At 44.7% G+C, this 20,412-nt stretch overlaps 1 protein-coding gene across 2 annotated transcripts in view; it reads left to right on the top strand.

The window, feature by feature from the left end:
• The window catches only part of LOC106590136 (collectin-12), a 62,127-nt gene extending 43,138 nt beyond the window's left edge, over nt 1-18,989 (top strand). For both annotated transcript variants that reach the window (XM_014180756.2, XM_045710792.1), the window contains 7 exons: nt 13,645-13,731; nt 13,927-14,970; nt 16,733-17,230; nt 17,348-17,484; nt 17,742-17,851; nt 18,009-18,155; nt 18,302-18,989. In XM_014180756.2, the coding sequence (XP_014036231.1) occupies nt 13,645-13,731; nt 13,927-14,970; nt 16,733-17,230; nt 17,348-17,484; nt 17,742-17,851; nt 18,009-18,155; nt 18,302-18,392 (2,114 nt within the window). In that variant the 3' untranslated portion in view covers nt 18,393-18,989. The remainder of the gene's footprint in view (nt 1-13,644; nt 13,732-13,926; nt 14,971-16,732; nt 17,231-17,347; nt 17,485-17,741; nt 17,852-18,008; nt 18,156-18,301) is intronic.
• The last annotated feature ends 1,423 nt before the right edge of the window (nt 18,990-20,412 follow it).

Genomic DNA, 20,412 nt, shown 5'->3' with positions numbered 1-20,412 from the left:
TGTGTATGTGTTGTGTGTTTGTGTGCCTAACATCCCCAGTGACCCCAGTCTGCCCAAACATGACATAGATGCTGTTGGACAATGTTTCATTGTTATTAATTAAGGCTAGTGGGAGAGTCATGGAAACTCTGAGAGATCCCACTCTGTAAGATCATCCCACTCTCTGAAACAAGCCCTTTTCTCTCCAAAGTAACATTTACACACAGTCTGCCACCCGCAGACTGACCCCTTTTTTAGCTTTTCCACGAAACCTCAGCGCCGTTGTCTGTCCTCCCCCTTGCACCCTTCCTGCACCCCTGCACACGTCCCCCCATTCACCCTGTCTCTGTTTATTTAACCAACACCCCCAATCACACCTCCGGGAACCAACCCGCGGCTTTGCGGAGCTCCACTTCCTGCGTTCTGATTTTTCCAGCTTTGGGAAAACTGTCCCGCAACGGTCCGAAGGCCAAACTTAAGACTGTTCTTGTGATAATTGCGCTAAACATTCCCATATGTGTACACGTGTTTTTTTTCCTATTTACAACATCTCAAAATGACACTGGTTTACATCTCTCGTGGTTATTGGGGATTCTCAACTACATTAAAAGTAATGTCCTTTACACTCACACTTGGATTCAGTCAGTCAGCAGTCAATCCTCATCCTTGTTCCCCGCTGCATATTTTAATGCATCCCTAATTTAGACCAGATGAGCGGTGAACTCGGTGCCACTCTAGCAGAACCCACTGAAATTGGGTTTTTACTGGCGGAGCTGTAGTACTGGGCTGTCCAGGGAACCACAGCTCCACAGCCTACACAAGCAGTCAGGTCCAGATGGTTATGTGGAGTGAGATCCCAATGCTCTATTCACCTCACATCTGTATTCTGTACTGTAGAATACAGCATATCTCTGACCCTGTGTTCTCTACTCTCACCCATAACAATGTCCTCGCTTTGTCTCTTTATCTCTTTATGGTGTGTATGTGGTCTCCACTGAGATATAGAACCTCCATGATATAGGCTTTCCTTGCAGGCAAGACTAGGGCTGCATCCCCAATGTCAGCCTATTCCCTACATAGTGCACTACTTTTGACCAGGGGGCTCTGGTCAAAAGTAGTGCACTATATAGGGAATAGGGTGGCATCTGAGACACGACCCAGTTTGGATGAGGTAGGGATCAGAAAAATATGAATATGAGGAAGGAGAGAACACAGAGAGGGGAATTAGAGTGTGTAGGGGGAGTCTCCCCTCCCTTTGTCCTCACTCAGCACTCCTGCTGCATTCATTTATTTTTCCCTTTCTTTTCCTCTGTTTCTCTCTGTGCTCAGGCTGTGTGCATGGGATCTGTCACAACATTCTGGGCTATAATCAGAGCTTTAGCCAAAATAAGCTGACTTGTCAGGTTGTGTGTATGTGCGTATGCACGCATGTGTGTGTGTGCATGCGTTTGTGTGTGCATGCTCGGTGCCTGCTCAGTGTGTGGGTGTGTGAGTGTTGTGTGTGCGGAAGGGATGACACCCAGAAACCACAGCTGCAGCACAGCTGGCCTACTACACATGCCATAGTAGGGCATAGCTCTTGGACAGATATTATACAGTGTGTGTGAGTGTTGGTGTGTGTGTATGTGTGTGTGTGTGTTATACAGAGAAACAATGTACAGTAAATGTATGGTTTAAGGTGAATGTGTCTTTCGAGCTCTGTGTGGTACAGTAGTGTATGGTGTCTGGAAATTTGTCTCATTTAGTTTGCAGTGGAAGATTTCATTCAGACTGGCCATACCTATCCAATCTGAGGTAAAACTACTCTTTCAATCGACAGGGAGTTTTTATAGATCATATGGCTTTCTCCAAACTGTCATAATTGTTTTTTGTATTTCAAAAGTATTTTGGGTGATTAGTCATCTATGAAGGTGAAAATGTTAAACATACAGTACCACTCTAAAGTTACACACCTACTCATTCAAGGGACTTTCTTTATTTGACTATTTTCTACATTGTAGAATAATAGTGAAGACATAAAAACTATGAAATAACACATATGGAATCATGTAGTAACCAAAATGACAACCCTAGGACATTATGTTATACAATACATGCATGTTTTGTTCAATCAAGTTCATATTTATATCAAAAACCAGCTTTTTACATTAGCATGTGACGTTCAGGAACTAGCTTACCCCCCGCAAACTTCCGGGAATTCGCTAACATTAATATTACTAAATTACCAGATAAACGTTCACAAAAAGCATAACAATTATTTTAAGAATTATAGATTACAGCCTCCTCTATGCACTCGATATGTCCGATTTTAAAATAGCTTTTGGTGAAAGCACACTTTGCAATATTCTAAGTACATAGCCCAGGCAATCACGGGCTAGCTATTTAGACACCCGGCAAGTTTAGCACTCACCAATATCAGCTTTACTATTATAAAAGTTTCATTACCTTTTATTCTCTTCGTCAGAATGTCACTCCCAGGTCTGCTACTTCAATAACAAATGTTGGTTTGGTCCAAAATAATCTCATCGTTATATCCAAATAGCGGCGTCTTGTTGGCGTCCCAGACACTATCTGAAATGGTAAATCAGGGTCGTGCGCATGGCGCAATTCGTGACAAAAAAATCTAAATATTCCATTACCGTACTTGAAGCATGTCAACCGCTGTTTAGCAAAATCCATTTTTATGCCATTTTTCTCGTAAAAAGACGATAATATTCCGACCAGGAATCTCCTTTTAGCTAAACTGAGGAAAGTAAACAAAGCTTTCGGTCGACGCGGGCACGAGCCTGAGTCTCACAGTACTGTAACCAGCCACTACCCAAACGCGCTACTTTTTTTCAGCCAGAGCCTGCAAAGCCACGATTCAGCTTTTTAACGCCTTCTGAGACCCTATGGCAGCCGTAGGAAGTGTCAATTAATATCCTCACCTCTTCAATAAACAGAGACAAGAAGAACAACACCTTGTCAGACAGGTTCCACTTCCTGCCTGAAACCTTGTCTCAGGTTTTTGCCTGCCAAATGAGTTCTGTTATACTCACAGACACCATTCAAACAGTTTTATAAACTTTGGGGTGTTTTCTATCCATATGTAATAAGTATATGCATATTCTAGTTACTGGGTAGGAGTGGTAACCAGATTAAATCGAGTAAGAATTTTATCCAGCCGTGCAAATACTGCCCCCCTAGCCATAACAGGTTAAAATAATTTAAGCTTTAATATCAGAGATCTTGTTCTTACAACATTGACGTAGCCACAGAAGTAAGTGTGCCTTAAATTCTAAATAAATCACAGACTGTGTCACCAGCAAAGGACCCCCACATCATCATACCTCCTCCTCCGTACTTCACGTTGGGAACTACACATGCGGAGATCATCTGCTCCCCTACTCAGCGACTCACAAAGACACGGCGGTTGGAACCAAAAATCTCAAATTTGGACTCATCAGACCAAAAAACACATTTCCACCGGTCTATTGTCAATTGCTCGTGTTTCTTGGCCCAAGCAAGTCTCTTTATATTATTGGTGTCCATTAGTAGTGGTTTCTTTGCAGCAATTCGACCATGAAGGCCTGATTCACGCAGTCTTCTCTGAACTGTTGATGTTGAAATGTGTCTGTTACTTGAACTCTGTGAAGTATTTATTGGGGCTGCAATTTCTGAGGCTGGTAACTCTGATGAACTTATCCTCTGCAGCAAAGGAAACTCAGGGTCTTTCTTTCCTGTCCTCATGTGAGCCAGTTTCATCATAGAGCTTGATGGTTTTTGCGACTGCACTTTCAAAGCTTTTGAAATTTTCCAGATTGACTTACCTTCATGTCTTAAAGGAATGTTGGACTGTCATTTCTCTTAGCTTATTTGAGCTGTTCTTGCCATAATATGGACTTGGTCTTGTACCAAATAGGGCTATCGTGTGTATACCACCCTTACCTTGTTACAACACAACCGATTGGCTCAAACGCATTAAGAAGGAAAGAAATTCCACAAAATTCCTCTGACACCGCCTGGTATAGAGGTCCTGGATGGCAAGAAGCTTGGCCCCAGTGATGTACTGGGCCGTACGCACTACCTTCTGTAGTGCCATGCAGTCGGAAGCCGAGCATTTGCCATACCAGGTGGTGATGCAACCAGTCAGGATGCTCTCGATTGTGCAGCTATAGAACTTTTTGAGGATCTGAGGACCCATGCCAAATCTTTTCAGTCTCCTGATGGAGAATAGGCATTGTCGTGCCCTCTTCACGACTGTCTTGGTGTGTTTGGAACATGATAGTTTGTTGGTGATGTGGACACCAAAGAACTTGAAGCTCTCAACCTGCTCCACTACAGCTTCGTTGATGAGAAGGGGCGTGTGCTCGGTCCTCCTTTTCCTGTAGTCCACAATCATCTCTTTTGTCTTGATTACATCGAGGGACAGGATCTTATCCTGGCACCACACTGCCAGGTCTCTGACCTCCTCCCTATAGTCTGTCTCGTTGTTGGTGATCAGGCTGTTGTGTCGTCGGCAAACTTAATGATGGTGTTGGAGTCGTACTGTTGGAGTCGTACTTGGCCATGCATTCATGGGCGAACAGAGAGTACAGGAGGGGACTGAGCACCCCCTCCTGAGGGGCCCCCATGTTGAGGATCATCGTGGCAGATGTGTTGTTACCTACCCTTACCATCTTGGGGCGGCCCATCAGGAAGTCCAGGATCCAGTTGCAAAGGGAGGTGTTTAGTCCCAGGGTCCTTAGCTCAGTGGTGAACTTTGAGGGCACTATGGTGTTGAACGCTGAGCTGTTGTCAATGAATAGCATTCTCACATAGGTGTTCCTTTTGTCCAGGTGGGAAAGGGCAGTTTGGAGTACAATAGTGCATTTGTGGATCTGTTGGGGCGGAATGTAAATTGATGGGTTTCTGGGATAATGGTGTTGATGCGAGCCATGATCAGCCTTTCAAAGCACTTCATGGCTACAGACGTGAGTGCTATGGGTCGGTAGTCATTTATGCAGGTTAAATTGGTGTTCTTGGGCACAGGGACTATGGTGGTCTGCTTGAAACATGTTGGTATTACAGACTCGGTCAGGGAGAGGTTGAAAATGTCAGTGAACATGCCAGTGTGTCAGCGCATGCTTGGAGTACACATCCTGGTAATTTGTTTGGCCCAGCGGCCTTGTGACTGTTGACCTGTTTAACCCCTGGTCGGGCTACGGGACGGACATCCAGCGAAAAATCCTATCACCATTAGCATAACAAAATGTAATATATATATTTTTTCAAATATAGGACTATGTTATATCGTTTTATAGATACACCTCTCCTGAATCGAACCACGTTGTCCGATTTCAAAAAGGCTTTACAGCAAAAGCAAAACATTAGATTATGTTAGAGGAGTATATCGTAAAAGTAGCCACATAGCCATTTTTCCGACCAACCACATGCATCACAAATAACCAAAAAACAGCTAAATGCAGCACTAACCTTTGACAATCTTCATCAGATGACACTCCTAGGACATCATGTTACACAATACATGCATTCTTTTGTTCGATAAAGTTCATATTTATATATAAAAACAGCATTTTACATCGGCGCGTGACGTTGACTAACTATTTTCCCTCAAATGCATCCGGTGAAACAGCGCTACAATTTACTAAATTACTATTCGAAAACATTTTTAAAATGTAATATTGTCATTCTAAGATTTATAGATGAATATCTCTTGAAAGCACCTGTAATGCCAGATTTAAAAATAACTTTACTGGGTAATCACACTTTGCGATAAAAGGGGATGCGATACTCAGAAAAATAGGCTACCGTTAAAGGTCAGCGCCATCTTGGAACAATCGCATATCAAATCTACTCTTGTATACTATTGTCAATAATCCCTTACCTTTGATTATCTTCATCAGAAAGCACTTCCAGGAATCCCAGGTCCACAACAAATGTATTTTTGTTCGAAAAAGTTAATCCTTTACGTCCCTATAGCTTGTTCTTGTTAGCGCGTTCTGAAGGCTGCACCAAAAGTTCCGTCGTGCGCGGGACTCCTCTTTCAATAAAATGCATTTTTTTTAAATTTAGGTTCGTTCAAACATGTCAAACGTTGTATAACATAAATCTTTAGGGCCTTTTTCAACCAGAGCTCCAATAAGATTCAAGGGGGACGATTGCATTGTCTTTCAAAACGTTTCGAAAGGGGAGGGTAGCCAGGGGCGCCGGCGTCATAATGGTGATGGCCCTCCTCATGTGACCACTTTCCACAGCGTCTCATTCAGTCAGTTTTCACAGTAGGAGACTCAAACCACTTTGTAAAGACTGGGGACTTCTAGTGGAAGTAATAGGAAGTGCTCAATGAACCATTGCTCACAGTGTGATTTATAGGCAAAGTGATGAAGTTGAGTCCGCAATTCAGAATTCCACATCCTGTTACGATCGGTCTCGGGGTTTTGACTGCCATATGAGTTCTGTTATACTCACAGACACCATTCAAACAGTTTTAGAAACTTTAGGGTGTTTTCTATCCACAAGTATTAATTATATGCATATCCTAGCTTCTGAGTTTGAGTAGGAGGCCGTTTAAAATGGGCACACATTTAAAATCGCTGTAGCGCCCCCTATCCTAGGCGACCGTCAAGAGGTTAAAGGTCTTACTCACATCGGCTATGGAGAGCGTGATCACACAGTCTTCCGGAACAGCTGATGCTCTCATGCATGCTTCAGTGTTGCTTGCCTCGAAGCGAGCATAGAAGTTATTTAGCTCATCTGGTAGGCTAGTGGCACTGGGCAGCTCACGGCTGTGCTTCCCTTTGTAGTCCGTAATAGTTTGCCAGCCCTGCCACATCCGATGAGCGTGGAGCCGGTGTAGTACTATTCAATCTTAGTCCTGTACTGACACTTTGCCTGTTTGATGGTTCGTCGGAGGGCATAGGGGGATTTGTTTTTAGCGTTCAGGTTAGAGTCCCGCTCCTTGAAAGCGGCAGCTCTACCCTTTAGCTCAGTGCTGATGTTGCCTGTAATCCATAGCTTCTGGTTGGAGTATGTACGTGTGGTCACTGTGGGGACGACGTCATCAATGCACTTTTGATGAAGCCAGTGACTGATGTGGTGTACTCCTCAATGTCATTGGAAGAATCCCGGAACAGATTCCAGTCTACGCTAGCAAAACAGCTTAACATCTGCATCATCTGACCACTTCCTCATTAAGCGAGTCACTGGTACTTCCTGCTTTAGTTTTTGCTTGTCAGCAGGAATCAGGAAGATAGAGTTATGGTCAGATTTGCCAAATGGAGGGCGAGGGAGAGCTTTGTACGTGTCTCTGTGTGATGTTTAAAGGTGGTCTAGAGTTTTTTTTCCTCTGGTTGCACATGTGACATGCTGGTAGAAATTAGGTAAAACGGATTTAAGTTTCCCTGCATTAAAGTCCCTGGCCACTAGGAGCGCTGCCTCTGGATGAGCATTATCTTTTTTGCTTATGGCTTTATACAGCTCGTTGAGTGCCGTCTTAGTACCAGCATCGGTTTGTGGTGGTAAATAGACAGTGTCACGTCCTGACCAGCAGGTGGAGTAGGTGTATAAGTTTTGGTCAGGGCGTGGCAGAAGAAGTTGTGTTTTCTATGTTCTGTCTAGGTTGGGTGTTTCTATGTAGAGTTAATTGGGGTGGACTTCCAATTGAAGGCAGCTGTGTGGTGTTGCCTTTGATTGGAAGTCCTATATTAGTTGGGTGTGTTTGTGGGGAATTGTTTGTGAGCACTGCTTGTTGAGCCTGCCACACTGTTGTTAGTACTGAGTACTGTTTATTGTTTTGTTTTTTCTTTTCTGTGGATGCTTTACTCTTTTTGTGAATTAAAAGAATGAGTATCCATATACCCGCTGCATTTTGGTCTTCCCTTCAACACCACAACAAATTTCGTGACAGACAGCTACAAAAAATATAGATGAAAACTCTCTTGGTCTATAGCTTATCATGAGATACTCTACCTCAGGCGAGCAAAACCTTGAGACAAATCGACACAGACCGCCACCCCTTGTCTTACTGGGGGCAGCTGTTCTATCTTGCCGATGGACCGAAACACCCAGCCAGTTGTATGTTATCCATGTCATTGTTCAGCCATGACTCTGTGAAACATAAGATATTACAGTTTTTAATGTCCCGTTGGTAGGATAGTCTTGATCAGAACTCATCCATTTTATTATCCAAGGGGGATTACTCACTCGCCGTCGGATCCTTACAAGGCACCCCGACCTATGTCCCCAATATCTCTGTATCTTCTTCATGCGAATGATGTGGATTTGGGCCTTGTTGGGTGTCTGAAGTAAATCCTTCGCGTAAAAGAAAAATGCTTTGTCCAGTACGAGGTGAGTAATTGCTGTCCTGATATCCAGAAGCTCTTTTCAGTCATAAGAGACGGTGGCAGAAACATTATGTTCAAAATAAGTTGCAAATAACGTGAAAGAACACACACAATTGCACAATTGGTTAGGAGCCCGTAAAACAGCAGCCATCTCCTCTGGCGCCATCTTTTACAACTTTTCTGGTTACTACATGATTCCATATGTGTTATTTCATAGTTTTGATGTCTTCACTATTATTCTACAATTTAGAAAATAGTAAAATAAAGAAAAACCCTTGAATGAGTAGGTGTGTCCAAATGTTGACTGGTACTGTACATCCGTCCACCAGGCTGAGAAGGCTACATCCCGAGTGGCATTTGATTTCCATATACAGGCGACTTGAGTTTCCCAAAATATTAGGACGTCTACTCTGTACGAAGCCATTTTACATCATAATTTTATGACTTCTCTGTTTCAAGTCTGGAGACATTTCTAGGAATGGTTGGGAATGTTGTTTTGATCTTTTGTTTCCTGCAATGGAAAGAGTGGGATCCTGGGAGGATTATACGTTCAGAGAGTTTATGTAGTAAACACTTTCTCAAACATGCGAAAGCAATTACTTCTGAGTTTCACAAACACTACTACATGTCTATGACACCACCCATACCAGGCCCATATCCAGAAAGTGACTCAGAGTAGGAGTACTGATCTAGGATGATCTTTGCCTTAAATCTTAATGAATAAGAAGGGGGTGGGACCTGATCCTAGATCAGCACTCCTACTCTGAGACGCTTTGTGAATATGGGCCCCAGTCAACACTATCAGGTAGGAGTGCTTCTAACACCACAGCACTCTTGATAAGACACTCACCTGAAATAAATTCTATCTAAATGGGGAAATGTAATTATAGGCTACTTTTGGGCTGAATTCCATGTTACGCATGCATGTTAATATGGCATGAATCAAGCGATTCAGTCTACTCCCATTTTAGCTTAGCACAATTACAGACGAACACATGCAAGTCGTTAAAAGCATGTATGAAGTTCTGGGTTTCTATTTCCGCAAGGCATTTTTTTCCATTGTTTGTTGACAATGAGAAATGTACACTCATCCTTGGCGGGTCTAAAGAATGACACATTGTTATTTCTCTGTTTCTCATCTCTCATTTCCAAGCGGTTGCCTTCCATTCTCTCTGTCGTTGTTAGTTAGATGTTCTGTCATCACTCTACTTCTTCCTTAATTGGGATGTTCCATGAAATGAGTGCCTTTTGCTTCCCTTTGATATTTTAAGTAGAAATTGTGCACTAATATAGAATTTGAAAATCTGGTTATATTCAATTTAATATAGACCACGTGGAAAATCCAATAAATGTGCATTTTGACATGCCCCTCTGTGCACCCTCTGCGATTTCCAGGAAGATTTTAACCCACTTAACCCCAACATTTCTCAACGTTTTTACCATCAGTGTAAAGTGTAAAGCCCTAGTTATTTTGTTGCTTTTACAAAGTCATTTCTGAAGATGATTATTTACTTCAAGTGATTAGTGATTCATTTTAAATTAAAACAAAAACCTGTCCCTCATTTTAAGGTCGACCCTCCCACTTGGCACACACTGGTTGAATCTATGTTGTCACCACGTCATTTCAATGAAATTACGTTGAACCAATGTGGAATACACGTTGAACTGACGTCTGTGGCCAGTGGGCTGTTATGTGAACTGAACTGTCGTTTTAATATGGTGGAACTATTCCTTTTCAAATATTTTTTAGCTCTGTCACGCCTGCTCCCGCTCCCCCTCTCTGGCGCTCGAGGGCGCCAGGCTGCTCATCGTTACGCACACCTGTCACCATCGTTACGCGCATCAGCGCTTCATTGGACTCACCTGGACTCCATCACTTTATTGATTGCCTCATCTTTATCTGTCTATTCCTCAGTTTGATCCCCATGTCAGCATTAATGTTGTTTTGGTCCCCCTGTCCAGACGCTGTCCTTGTTTTGTTTCATGTCGGTTATTTATTAAATATTCACTCCCTGTACTTGCTTCTCATCTCCCAGCGTCTGTTCTCACAAGCTCTGTCTGTCTGTGGCCTCTTCTGTCATGGGTCCTCTTCCTCGGTGCGCACTGTCACTGTTTCCGTTTCCAATTTGTCCAGCTGTGTCTAACATTTCACGTAAACCCGATTTCATGTCTGCATCAAAGTAGAGGTCCTTATACCTAGCATCGAGCATTGTGGCGACACAGTAAAGAGGCTCAGAGAGAATGCCACTGAATCACTTGTTTACAGCCTTTAGTAGAGTACTTTTGCAAGTTTTAACCACGTGGTCTGTATCAGCAGTTTTGTTGAGCAGGCGTTTCAATGCCATGACAGAGGGTATCACGTCTGCTGCAGACACAGTTGATGAGCTTATTCCCGAGTCAGTTGTTCGAATGGAGCTAGGAGTGTGTTCATGTTTACAAGTTTCAAACATGTTCTCGAAATGGCAGCAGTAGTATGAGAACCAGCACATTCTTGAGCATGCAATACGGCTTTCCTCAGTACGAAATCCTTGTCGACCCACTGTGCTGTCAGACTCAGCATGCTCATGGGGCTGACATCGCTGGTCCAAATGTCAGTCGCGAAGCTAATAGCATTGACGCCCATAGCAAGTAGCTCATGGATGTGCATTTCAACAATACTGTGTAACTCCGGTAGGATAACATCTGAAAAATAGCGTCTACTTGTTAGTGTTTATCGGTTCTTGAGATGCTCGACCAGTCGGCGAAAGCCAGCATCATCCATGAGAGAGATTGGTTGATTGTCAAGGGCAATGAATTGCATTATCTTGGCATTAATGGATTTCGCCTTTGACTTGTCTCGCTGAAATGTTCTTACTCTCATATGACTGCTCGACTTGAACTTGTTTAGTTGTGTGCTCTTAGTTTTTTTCAGATTTTCTTTTAACCTCTCTGGGCTAGCCAACAGCCAGTGTAATCCCGTGGCGCGATTTTCAAATACCTTAGAAATGCTATTACTTCAATTTCTCAAACATATGACTATTTTACACCATTTTAAAGACAAGACTCTCGTTAATCTAACCACACTGTCCGATTTCAAAAAGGCTTTACAACGAAAGCAAAACATTAGATTATGTCAGCAGAGTACCCAGCCAGAAATAATCAGACACCCATTTTTCAAGCTAGCATATAATGTCACAAAAACCCAGAAGACAGCTAAATGCAGCACTAACCTTTGATGATCTTCATCAGATGACACACCTAGGACATTATGTTATACAATACATGCATGTTTTGTTCAATCAAGTTCATATTTATATCAAAAAACAGATTTTTACATTAGCATGTGACGTTCAGAACTAGCATACCCCCCGCAAACCTCCGGTGAATTTACTAAATTACTCACGATAAACGTTCACAAAAAACATAACAATTATTTTAAGAATTATAGATACAGAACTCCTTTGTGCAATCGAGGTGTCCGATTTTAAAATAGCTTTTCGGTGAAAGCACATTTTGCAATATTCTGAGTACATAGCCCAGCCATCACGGCTAGCTATTTAGACACCCACCAAGTTTAGCCCTGACCAAACTCCGATTTACTATTACAAAAGTTTGATTACCTTTGCTGTTCTTCGTCAGAATGCACTCCCAGGACTGCTACTTCAATAACAAATGTTGGTTTGGTCCAAAATAATCCATCGTTATATCCAAATAGCGGCGTTTTGTTCGTGCGTTCAAGACACTATCCGAAGTGTAAATAAGGGTCACGAGCATGGCGCAATTTGTGACAAAAAAATGTCTAAATATTCCATTACCGTACTTCGAAGCATGTCAACCGCTGTTTAAAATCCATTTTTATGCCATTTTTCTCGTAAAAAAGCGATAATATTCCGACCGGGAATCTGCGTTTAGGTAAACAGACGAAAGAAAACAAGGCATGGGGTCGACGCGGGCACGCGCCTGAGTCTCACAGTACTGTAACCAGCCACTACCAAAACGCGCTACTGTTTTTTCAGCCAGAGCCTGCAAAGCCACGATTCAGCTTTTTGCCGCCTTCTGAGAGCCCATGGGAGCCGTAGGAAGTGTCACGTAACAGCAGAGATCCTCTGTAATGGATAGAGATAATCAAGAAGGGCAAGAAATTGTCAGACAGGCCACTTCCTGCATGGAATCTTCTCAGGTTTTGACTGCCATATGAGTTCTGTTATACTCACAGACACCATTCAAACAGTTTTAGAAACTTTAGGGTGTTTTCTATCCAAAGCCAATAATTAAATACATATTCTAGTTACTGGGCAGGAGTAGTAACCAGATCAAATCGGGTACGTTTTTTATCCAGCCGTGTCAATACTGCCCCCTAGCCCTAACAGGTTAAGTAGTCGCTGAACGTCTGGGGGTGATTTACTTTCAAGTGAGTAATTCGGTTTGTGGTATTGAAAGATTTCACTTTCTCACATCCTCAGGAAATAATAGCAGCACAAATGTTGCAGATGGCCTTTTTGTTATCTTCCTTTGAAACTTCAAAATAGATCCACACAGCAGACATTGTGGGCTAGGTTAGGAATGCTGTGTTGCACATGTAGCGCTGTATTTTTCGTGGCGTCATTACGTCATCTACCTACGTTATATAGGTATGCACGTCAGCTTTGACATCGGTTTTGCACATTGGCGTTAAACTAGATGCCGATGTTGTCATTTTAGCTAATATCGGCCGATTTTGATATGCTTACCGATATATGGTGCACCCTTAGATGTAACCCCTGTGGTCTCCAGTTAGATGGTTAGAGATGGCTCCCTAGCCTGTGGAAGTGATGGTGGTGGGGTGATTCCATGGAATCCCAGACACATTCCAGAGGAAATGAAGGGTCCAGTCGCCTGACACAGCGTCTGTCTCCTTAGGGTACCCTTTGATCCCCCTGTTTACTGAGGACCCCCCTCGGGTTGCTTCCTGTCCCCCAGGGTCCCTCCAGTGTCTCTGTCCTACCCCCCTCCTCTCCGGACCCTACTCCCTCTGACCACCCACCCACTCTGTGCTCATCTGCCAGTGTCTTCAGTGTCTCATGCTCAGTCTTCATGGACACACCCAGTCATTGAGACATTATTGTGTATTACATGACCATTTCCTAATCCTAAAGCTTGTGATTGCTGAGGCGACCATTATTACATACCCACCAGACATATAGACATCTTATATATTGTGTCTGAGTGAGGTTTCATAATCATTCTTTCTGATCCCTTTTATACATGGTGTCTGTGATTGCAGGCTATTCTGCCCATCCTTCTCAGACTCGTAATATTGTATGGAGCCCGCCACTGTGCTGAAGAGCTAACCCTGAACTGTGTTGTGTTGTTTGTGTTGCAGTGGTGCAAAAGGTTGACAATGTGTCCGAAGGTATCGAGAGCTATGGGGGGAAGATCATTGCTGTGGAAACAGACTTGAAAAAGCTAGGTGAGTTTCCCCACTACCTATAGCAAGTTGACCATGCATAATCCTTTGTAACTTAAGCCTGTGCATTGTGTTGAATAATAACAGTTAAGAGTTACTGTTTTTACTGAAGTCTTTGATTGAAGTCTCTTTAATCTTTGATTGAAGAGTAACCACACCAACCATTATGTAATCATTTCTTTCACACCATGTCCCCAGATGACCAGACTGGGGAGAAGTCGGAGAACACTACCACAGAGATCCAGGCCTTTAAGAACAACATCCGGGCTCTGCAGCGGCAGCTGTCTGAGGTGGCAGAGAGGAGCAACAGTAACCGGGCAGCCCTGGGTCGTCTGCAGGATTCTGGCCTGGACATGCAGGGCAGCCAGGGCTCCATACAGGGTCTGCTGGACGCCAACACGGCCACGCTGAAGTCTGTCAATGGCACCCTGCGGGCCTACGGAGGCACCATGGAGGGTCTTCAGGAGGACACGGCTCGGCTGCAAACGGAGCTCCAGGAGCAGGTTCGGCAGCAGAGCCAGGCCCTGCTGAGCATCGGGAATCTTAACCTCACCCAGGCCCAACAGAGGGGCCTAATCTCGGCTTTGCAGAGATCTGTGGATGACACCAGCCAGGCCATCCAGAAGATCCGAAACGACTTCCAAAGCCTGGAGCAGACGGCCAGGCAGACGAAGTCGGACGCTGATTGGCTGAAGGAGAAGGTGCAGAACCTCCAGGTGCTGGCCTCCAATGCCTCTGCCCTGGCCAAGTCCAACAACGACAGCCTGGAGGACGTGGGATCTCAGCTGGCCTCGCTGTCTGGACAGCTCCAGAACACCTCCAGCTTGGCAGAGAACCACGACCAGACTCTCAGGGAGATCATGGACCAGCAGCGCAACCACGACAACCTCACCTCCTCTAAGTTCGACCAGCTGGAGATACGCCTGGACGAGTCAGAGGGGAGCATCGACCGCGTGACAGGCAACATCAGCTTTACTACTCAACTCCTGGGCGCCATCAACCTGAACCTCAACGAGCTGCGCACCTGCGCCGAGACAGTGGGGCGCCACTCCGACTACCTGTCCGACTTGAATGCCACCGTGTCAGACGTGAGGTCAGACGCCACCACACTGAGGTCGCAGCAGGACGACCTGGTGGCCCGCCTGGACAAGGAGGTCACCAGCCTCTCCATCATCATGGAGGAGATGAAGCTGGTAGACAGCAAGCACTCACAGCTCATCACCAACTTCACCATCCTACAGGGTAATTCAAATGAAAACACATTTACATGCGTCGAATACAACTGGTGTAGACTTTACCGTGCAATGTTTGCTTATGAGCCCTTCCCAACAATGCAGAGTTTAAAAATAAAATAAACTCAGCAAAAAAAGAAACGCCCTCTCACTGTCAACTGCGTTTATTTTCAGCAAACTTAACATGTGTATATATTTGTATGAACATAACAAGATTTAACAACTGAGACATAAACTGAACAAGTTCCACAGACATGTGACTAACAGAAATTTAATAATGTGTCCCTGAACAAATGGGGTGTCAAAATCAAAAGTAACAGTCAGTATCTGGTGTGGCCACCAGCTGCATTAAGTACTGCAGTGCATCTTCTCCTCATGGACTGCACCAGATTAGCCAGTTCTTGCTGTGAGATGCTACCCAACTCTTCCACCAAGGCACCTGCAAGTTTGCAAGTTCCCGGACATTTCTGGAGGGAATGGCCCTAGCCCTCACCCTCCGATCCAACAGGTCCCAGACGTGCTAAATGTGATTGAGATCCGGGCTCTTCGCTGGCCATGGCAGAACACTGACATTCCTGTCTTACAAGAAATCACGCACAGAACGAGCAGTATGGCTGGTGGCATTGTCATGCTGGAGGGTCATGTCAGGATAAGCCTGCAGGAAGGGTACCACAAGGGAGGAGAATGTCTTCCCTGTAACCCACAGCGTTGAGATTGAATGCAATGACAACAAGCTCAGTCCGATGATGCTGTGACACACCGCTCCAGACCACGATGGACCCTCTACCTCCAAATCGATCCCGCTCCAGAGTACAGGCCTCGGTGTAACGCTCATTCCTTTTATGATAAACGCGAATCCGACCATCACCCCTGGTGAGACAAAACAGCGACTCGTCAGTGAAGAGCACTTTTTGCCAGTCCTGTCTGGTCCAGCGACGGTGGGTTTTTGCCCATAGGCGACGTTGTTGCCGGTGATGTCTGGTGAGGACCTACCTTACAACAGGCCTACAAGCCCTCAGTCCAGCCTCTCTCAGCCTATTGTGGACAGTCTGAGCACTGTACCTGTCCCACAGGTGTGATGTTCGGATGTACTGATCCTGTGCAGGTGTTGTTATATGTGGTCTGCCACTGCGAGGACGATCAGCTGTTCGTCCTGTCTCCCTGTAGCGCTGTCTTAGGCGTCTCACAGTACAGACATTGCAATTTATTGCCCTGGTCACATCTGCAGTCCTCATGCCTCCTTGCAGCATGCCTAAGGCACGGTCACGCAGATGAGCAGGGACCCTGGGCATCTTTCTTTTGGTGTTTTTCAGAGTCAATAGAAAGGTCTCTTTAGTATCCTAAGTTTTCATAACTGTGACCTTAATTGCCTACCATCTGTAAGCGGTTAGTGTCTTAAGAACCGTTCCACAGGTGCATGTTCATTAATTGTTTATGGTTCATTGAACAAGCATGGAAAACAGTGTTTAAACCTTTTACAATGAAGATCTGTGAAGTTATTTGGATTTTTACGAATTATCTTTGAAAGACAGGGTCCTGAAAAAGGGACGTTTCTTTTTTTGCTGAGTTTAGTAACACAAGAGGAGTAAAATGAATGACACAAGAATGGAGCTATATACAGGGAGTTCCAATACTAGATCAATGTGAAGAGGTACGAGGTATTTGTGGTAGATATGTAGATGAAGGCAGGGTAAAGTGACACTCACACTCCTCTACTACACTTTGAACAGTTGAACAGACCCAGGTATATTTTTTATTGTTTCTTGTTTCAGGTCCACCTGGTCCAAGAGGCCCGCGGGGAGACAAAGGACCCCAGGGAGGAGCCGGTCAGCCCGGTCAGAAAGGGGAGAAAGGGGATACGGGTGGGCCTGGGGTGCAGGGGCTCCGTGGAGAGAAGGGATCTCCAGGACCACCAGGAATACAAGGGTTCAAAGGTCAGCCAGGCTCACGGGGGAACCCAGGTTCAAAGGGCTCCCGAGGGTCAGGGGGCAGGGCAGGACCCCCGGGTGCAAATGGTGAGCCAGGCACTGCTGGGCTCCCTGGGAGAGATGGACAGGCCGGTCCTCAGGGGCCACAAGGTCCGTCGGGAGATCGAGGACAGGTGGGGCCGGCTGGGGCACAGGGACCCAGGGGACCGGTGGGGCCCGTGGGGGCCCCAGGGCCACCTGGACTGCCAGGACTCACTGCCCGACCTGCAGCAGCGGCAGCAGTGCCTTTGGTCCCTTTCTCGATCCAGAGTGAGGCCCCCGCTCCTACTGTGTCGGCCCCAGGTGATACTCATTCATTTTTATACACCATCGATATGTCTGTATCACTCTGTCAACACCATCTATGATAGACAGGACATTAGTTCATTGTGATAGTATAACAATAACCGTTCACTGCAGGTTGTCCTCAAGAGTGGGTTGGCTTCAGAGACAAATGCTATCACTTCTCCAAAGAGCTGCACAACTTTGACGATGCAAAGAAAAGCTGTGATGCCCAGACTGCGTCAATGGTGATCATTAACGATAACGATGAACAGGTAAGAACAGTTATCCTCATAGGCCTTTCAAAATCCTTCTAACACCCCCCCCCCCCCCCTTAAAAGATTTAGATGCACTATTGTAAAGTGGTTGTTCCACTGGATATCATAAGGTGAATGCACCAATTTGTAAGTCGCTCTGGATAAGAGCGTCTGCTAAATGACTTAAATGTAAATGTAAAATCAAAAGCACAACTGTTCAAACAGTCATAAAATGAGTGACATTACTGACATCATGTTTCCTTGTTTTCTCTCAGAAATGGCTGCAAAAGCAGACCTCTGGAAAGGGCTACTTCTGGATGGGTCTGACAGACAGGGAGGAGGAGAATGCATGGCGCTGGCTGGATGGAACCGAACCTGCCTTCTCGTATGTATAGTACCTCAGTGTCAAGGCTGATGCTAGTCTTTCACAGCCGAGATAATCCCATTACTATCAATGCAAGACTAAAGGGGAAGACGCAGTTACATTCACGTGTCTCAAGTTAGGTTTCAGTGTGTGAGTGCCCTCTGCTGTGTGACTGTAGGCAGTGGAAGCCAGGACAGCCAGACAACTGGAGCCACGGGCATGAGAGAGGAGAGGACTGCGCTGGCCTCATCCACGAGGGACTGTGGAATGATTTCTTCTGTGAAGATCTCATCAGCTACATCTGCGAGAAAGCCACGGAGTATCCGTGAGTATCCATCTACAGTATCCGTCTGTCTGTTTGTCTGTCTGTCAAGTTTTCTACGTGTATATATTTTTTTCTGTCTTAGTCATAGTTATTTTGTTTGCAAAAAATATGTGTGATAATCTCCAAGCAATGTCGTTTTTCTGCAGCAAAAACTCCAGGATTACATCACCCTCTGTGGAAGAAGAAGAAAAGGAAGAGGCGTGGTTGAGTCAGAGGCGGTATGATGAGCATCATTAGGCCCCACCCACAAGTGACACTGGCCATCTGACACCCTATGCATGGACATGCTATGTGGAGAAATACGAGGGACAAGCTTCACAAGCCTGAATCGAGACTATGGCTGCATTCACTGAGATTTCCCCCACTGGTAGCCAGATTCCGCTCTCCTCCAAAGTGAACCCAGACCACTACTTCCAGAATTTGCATTCCAGCAACATGACAATCAAGTGTTGAGGGGAAGATCAATCGTTTTTTTTTTTTTTAATAATCACCAAAGTAATTGACTCATATATATTTGTCTCATTTAATTGTTTTTAACGCTGTTTTTTTTTTGTGTGACGTTAGTCCATTTATAACTGATTATCTGAATGTATATTTTCATATTGCAGTTTTTCAATGTAGACCATTATTTTACAGCGCCAATGGGACTCACCGCAGTGTCTTTCACAGTTGATAGTCTAGTTCCTTCATAATTATGTGAGGTGCAAAATGATGCGCAAATAAATCATAGAAATGTCGCTGATATGTCCTTTCTCAAACATCAAGAACTGTCTAGCTATATATAAGTATGTTATTATACACATGAATCTAAATAAATGAAGTATTTACACATAATAACAGTCAGAAAGTCTGCTTGGTTATGAAGTCAAGACTGCACAAGTTTACATGTTAGTATTTCTGTATGTACGGTACTGTATATTTGCGTATGGGACCTGTATGGTGTATGAGTTTGTACTTTCCACAATGTAACAAGTGACTATGGTCGTGTTCCAGGCTGGCTTCAATGCAGACATTGCATTGCATCAACTAATGGTTGCATGCCACATCATCCTGTCCCTCTGGGATTTCGCAGGGATATCTGCGGGCAAAAATGCTTGATTTTGCTGCGGCAATTCTGACATTTTGCATGCCAATATGCAATGAGTTTGTCCTCCAATTTGTCACTAAAATGCGGGGACGAGGGAAAAAGTTTGTTGATTGAACCATATTATGTGGTAAATGTACGACGATTGGTTGAAATTGAGTCCAATTTATGTACTGCGATGATGGGTCAGTTTTAGTTTTATGTGATAATATTGCAAGTATTTTACTGTTTTATGCGGAAATAGTACAGGTATATGTCAAATTTGCCAGGCCACTCATAGTATGCGGGGAATTGTTGACTTTTCAAAAAAATTGCAATCACAGAATTCTGGAGGGAGCGAGGGACTAATAATTGACTGTGCAGTCGGGCATCAGATTACTATACCATATGATGTGGGCAGCTGTTTTGATAAACACCTTGCCAGGCTTTGTGTGGCATCTGCAATGTAGTCAGCCTGGAACGCTGCCTCTGGCTCATACCTAACAATATTTTCTGCACTAATGGAATTCATGTTTCCTGGTTTTGATAGTCACAATTACCTTGTGTATACTTTTTAGACAGTAATTCTGAAAGTAATGTTCACGAGCTAAAAGTCCCAGAAAATTGTGTACCATGTCACACGTGCAGATATGAGCGCCACATCATTGCTCTCACTCGCTGTACTATGTGTGCATCTTGCTAGCTGTCACTCAAATGGCGAGGGACTGAAGCTCATTGGCGCATAGAACTCGAATTGCTAGGGGGCTGGCCCATGTGGGGGAAAATATAGGGGAAATGGCTTCTAGAAAAACAGTTGCATTCAAACCAGATATTCTGTGGCTAATTGAGGCAAGACAGTAATTCTTATCATAGATTATACATGCATGAACTACACATTGACTCATCCAGCCCAAAGCGGGAGGTGAGTGGGCCTGGGAGGGGATAGGCCCAGCCACTGGGGAGCAAGGCCCAGCCACTGTGGAGCCAGGCCCAGCCAATCGCAATGAGTTTTTCCCCACAAAAGTCCTTTGTTGAAGACAGAAATATGACCACGGCAACCCCCCCCCGTCCTTCCGTCCCAGACGATCCCTCAGGTGAAGAAGCCACATGTGGAGGTCCTGGGACGGTCTGTGGTTGTGAGGCCGATTGGACGTGCTGCCAAATTCTCTAAAACGACATTGGAGGCGGTTTATA

Source organism: Salmo salar, chromosome ssa29 (genome assembly GCF_905237065.1).
Source record: "Salmo salar chromosome ssa29, Ssal_v3.1, whole genome shotgun sequence".
Lineage (NCBI taxonomy): Eukaryota > Metazoa > Chordata > Actinopteri > Salmoniformes > Salmonidae > Salmo > Salmo salar.
Note: the sequence above shows the minus strand (reverse complement) of the source record. Positions and strands in the feature narration are given on the sequence as shown.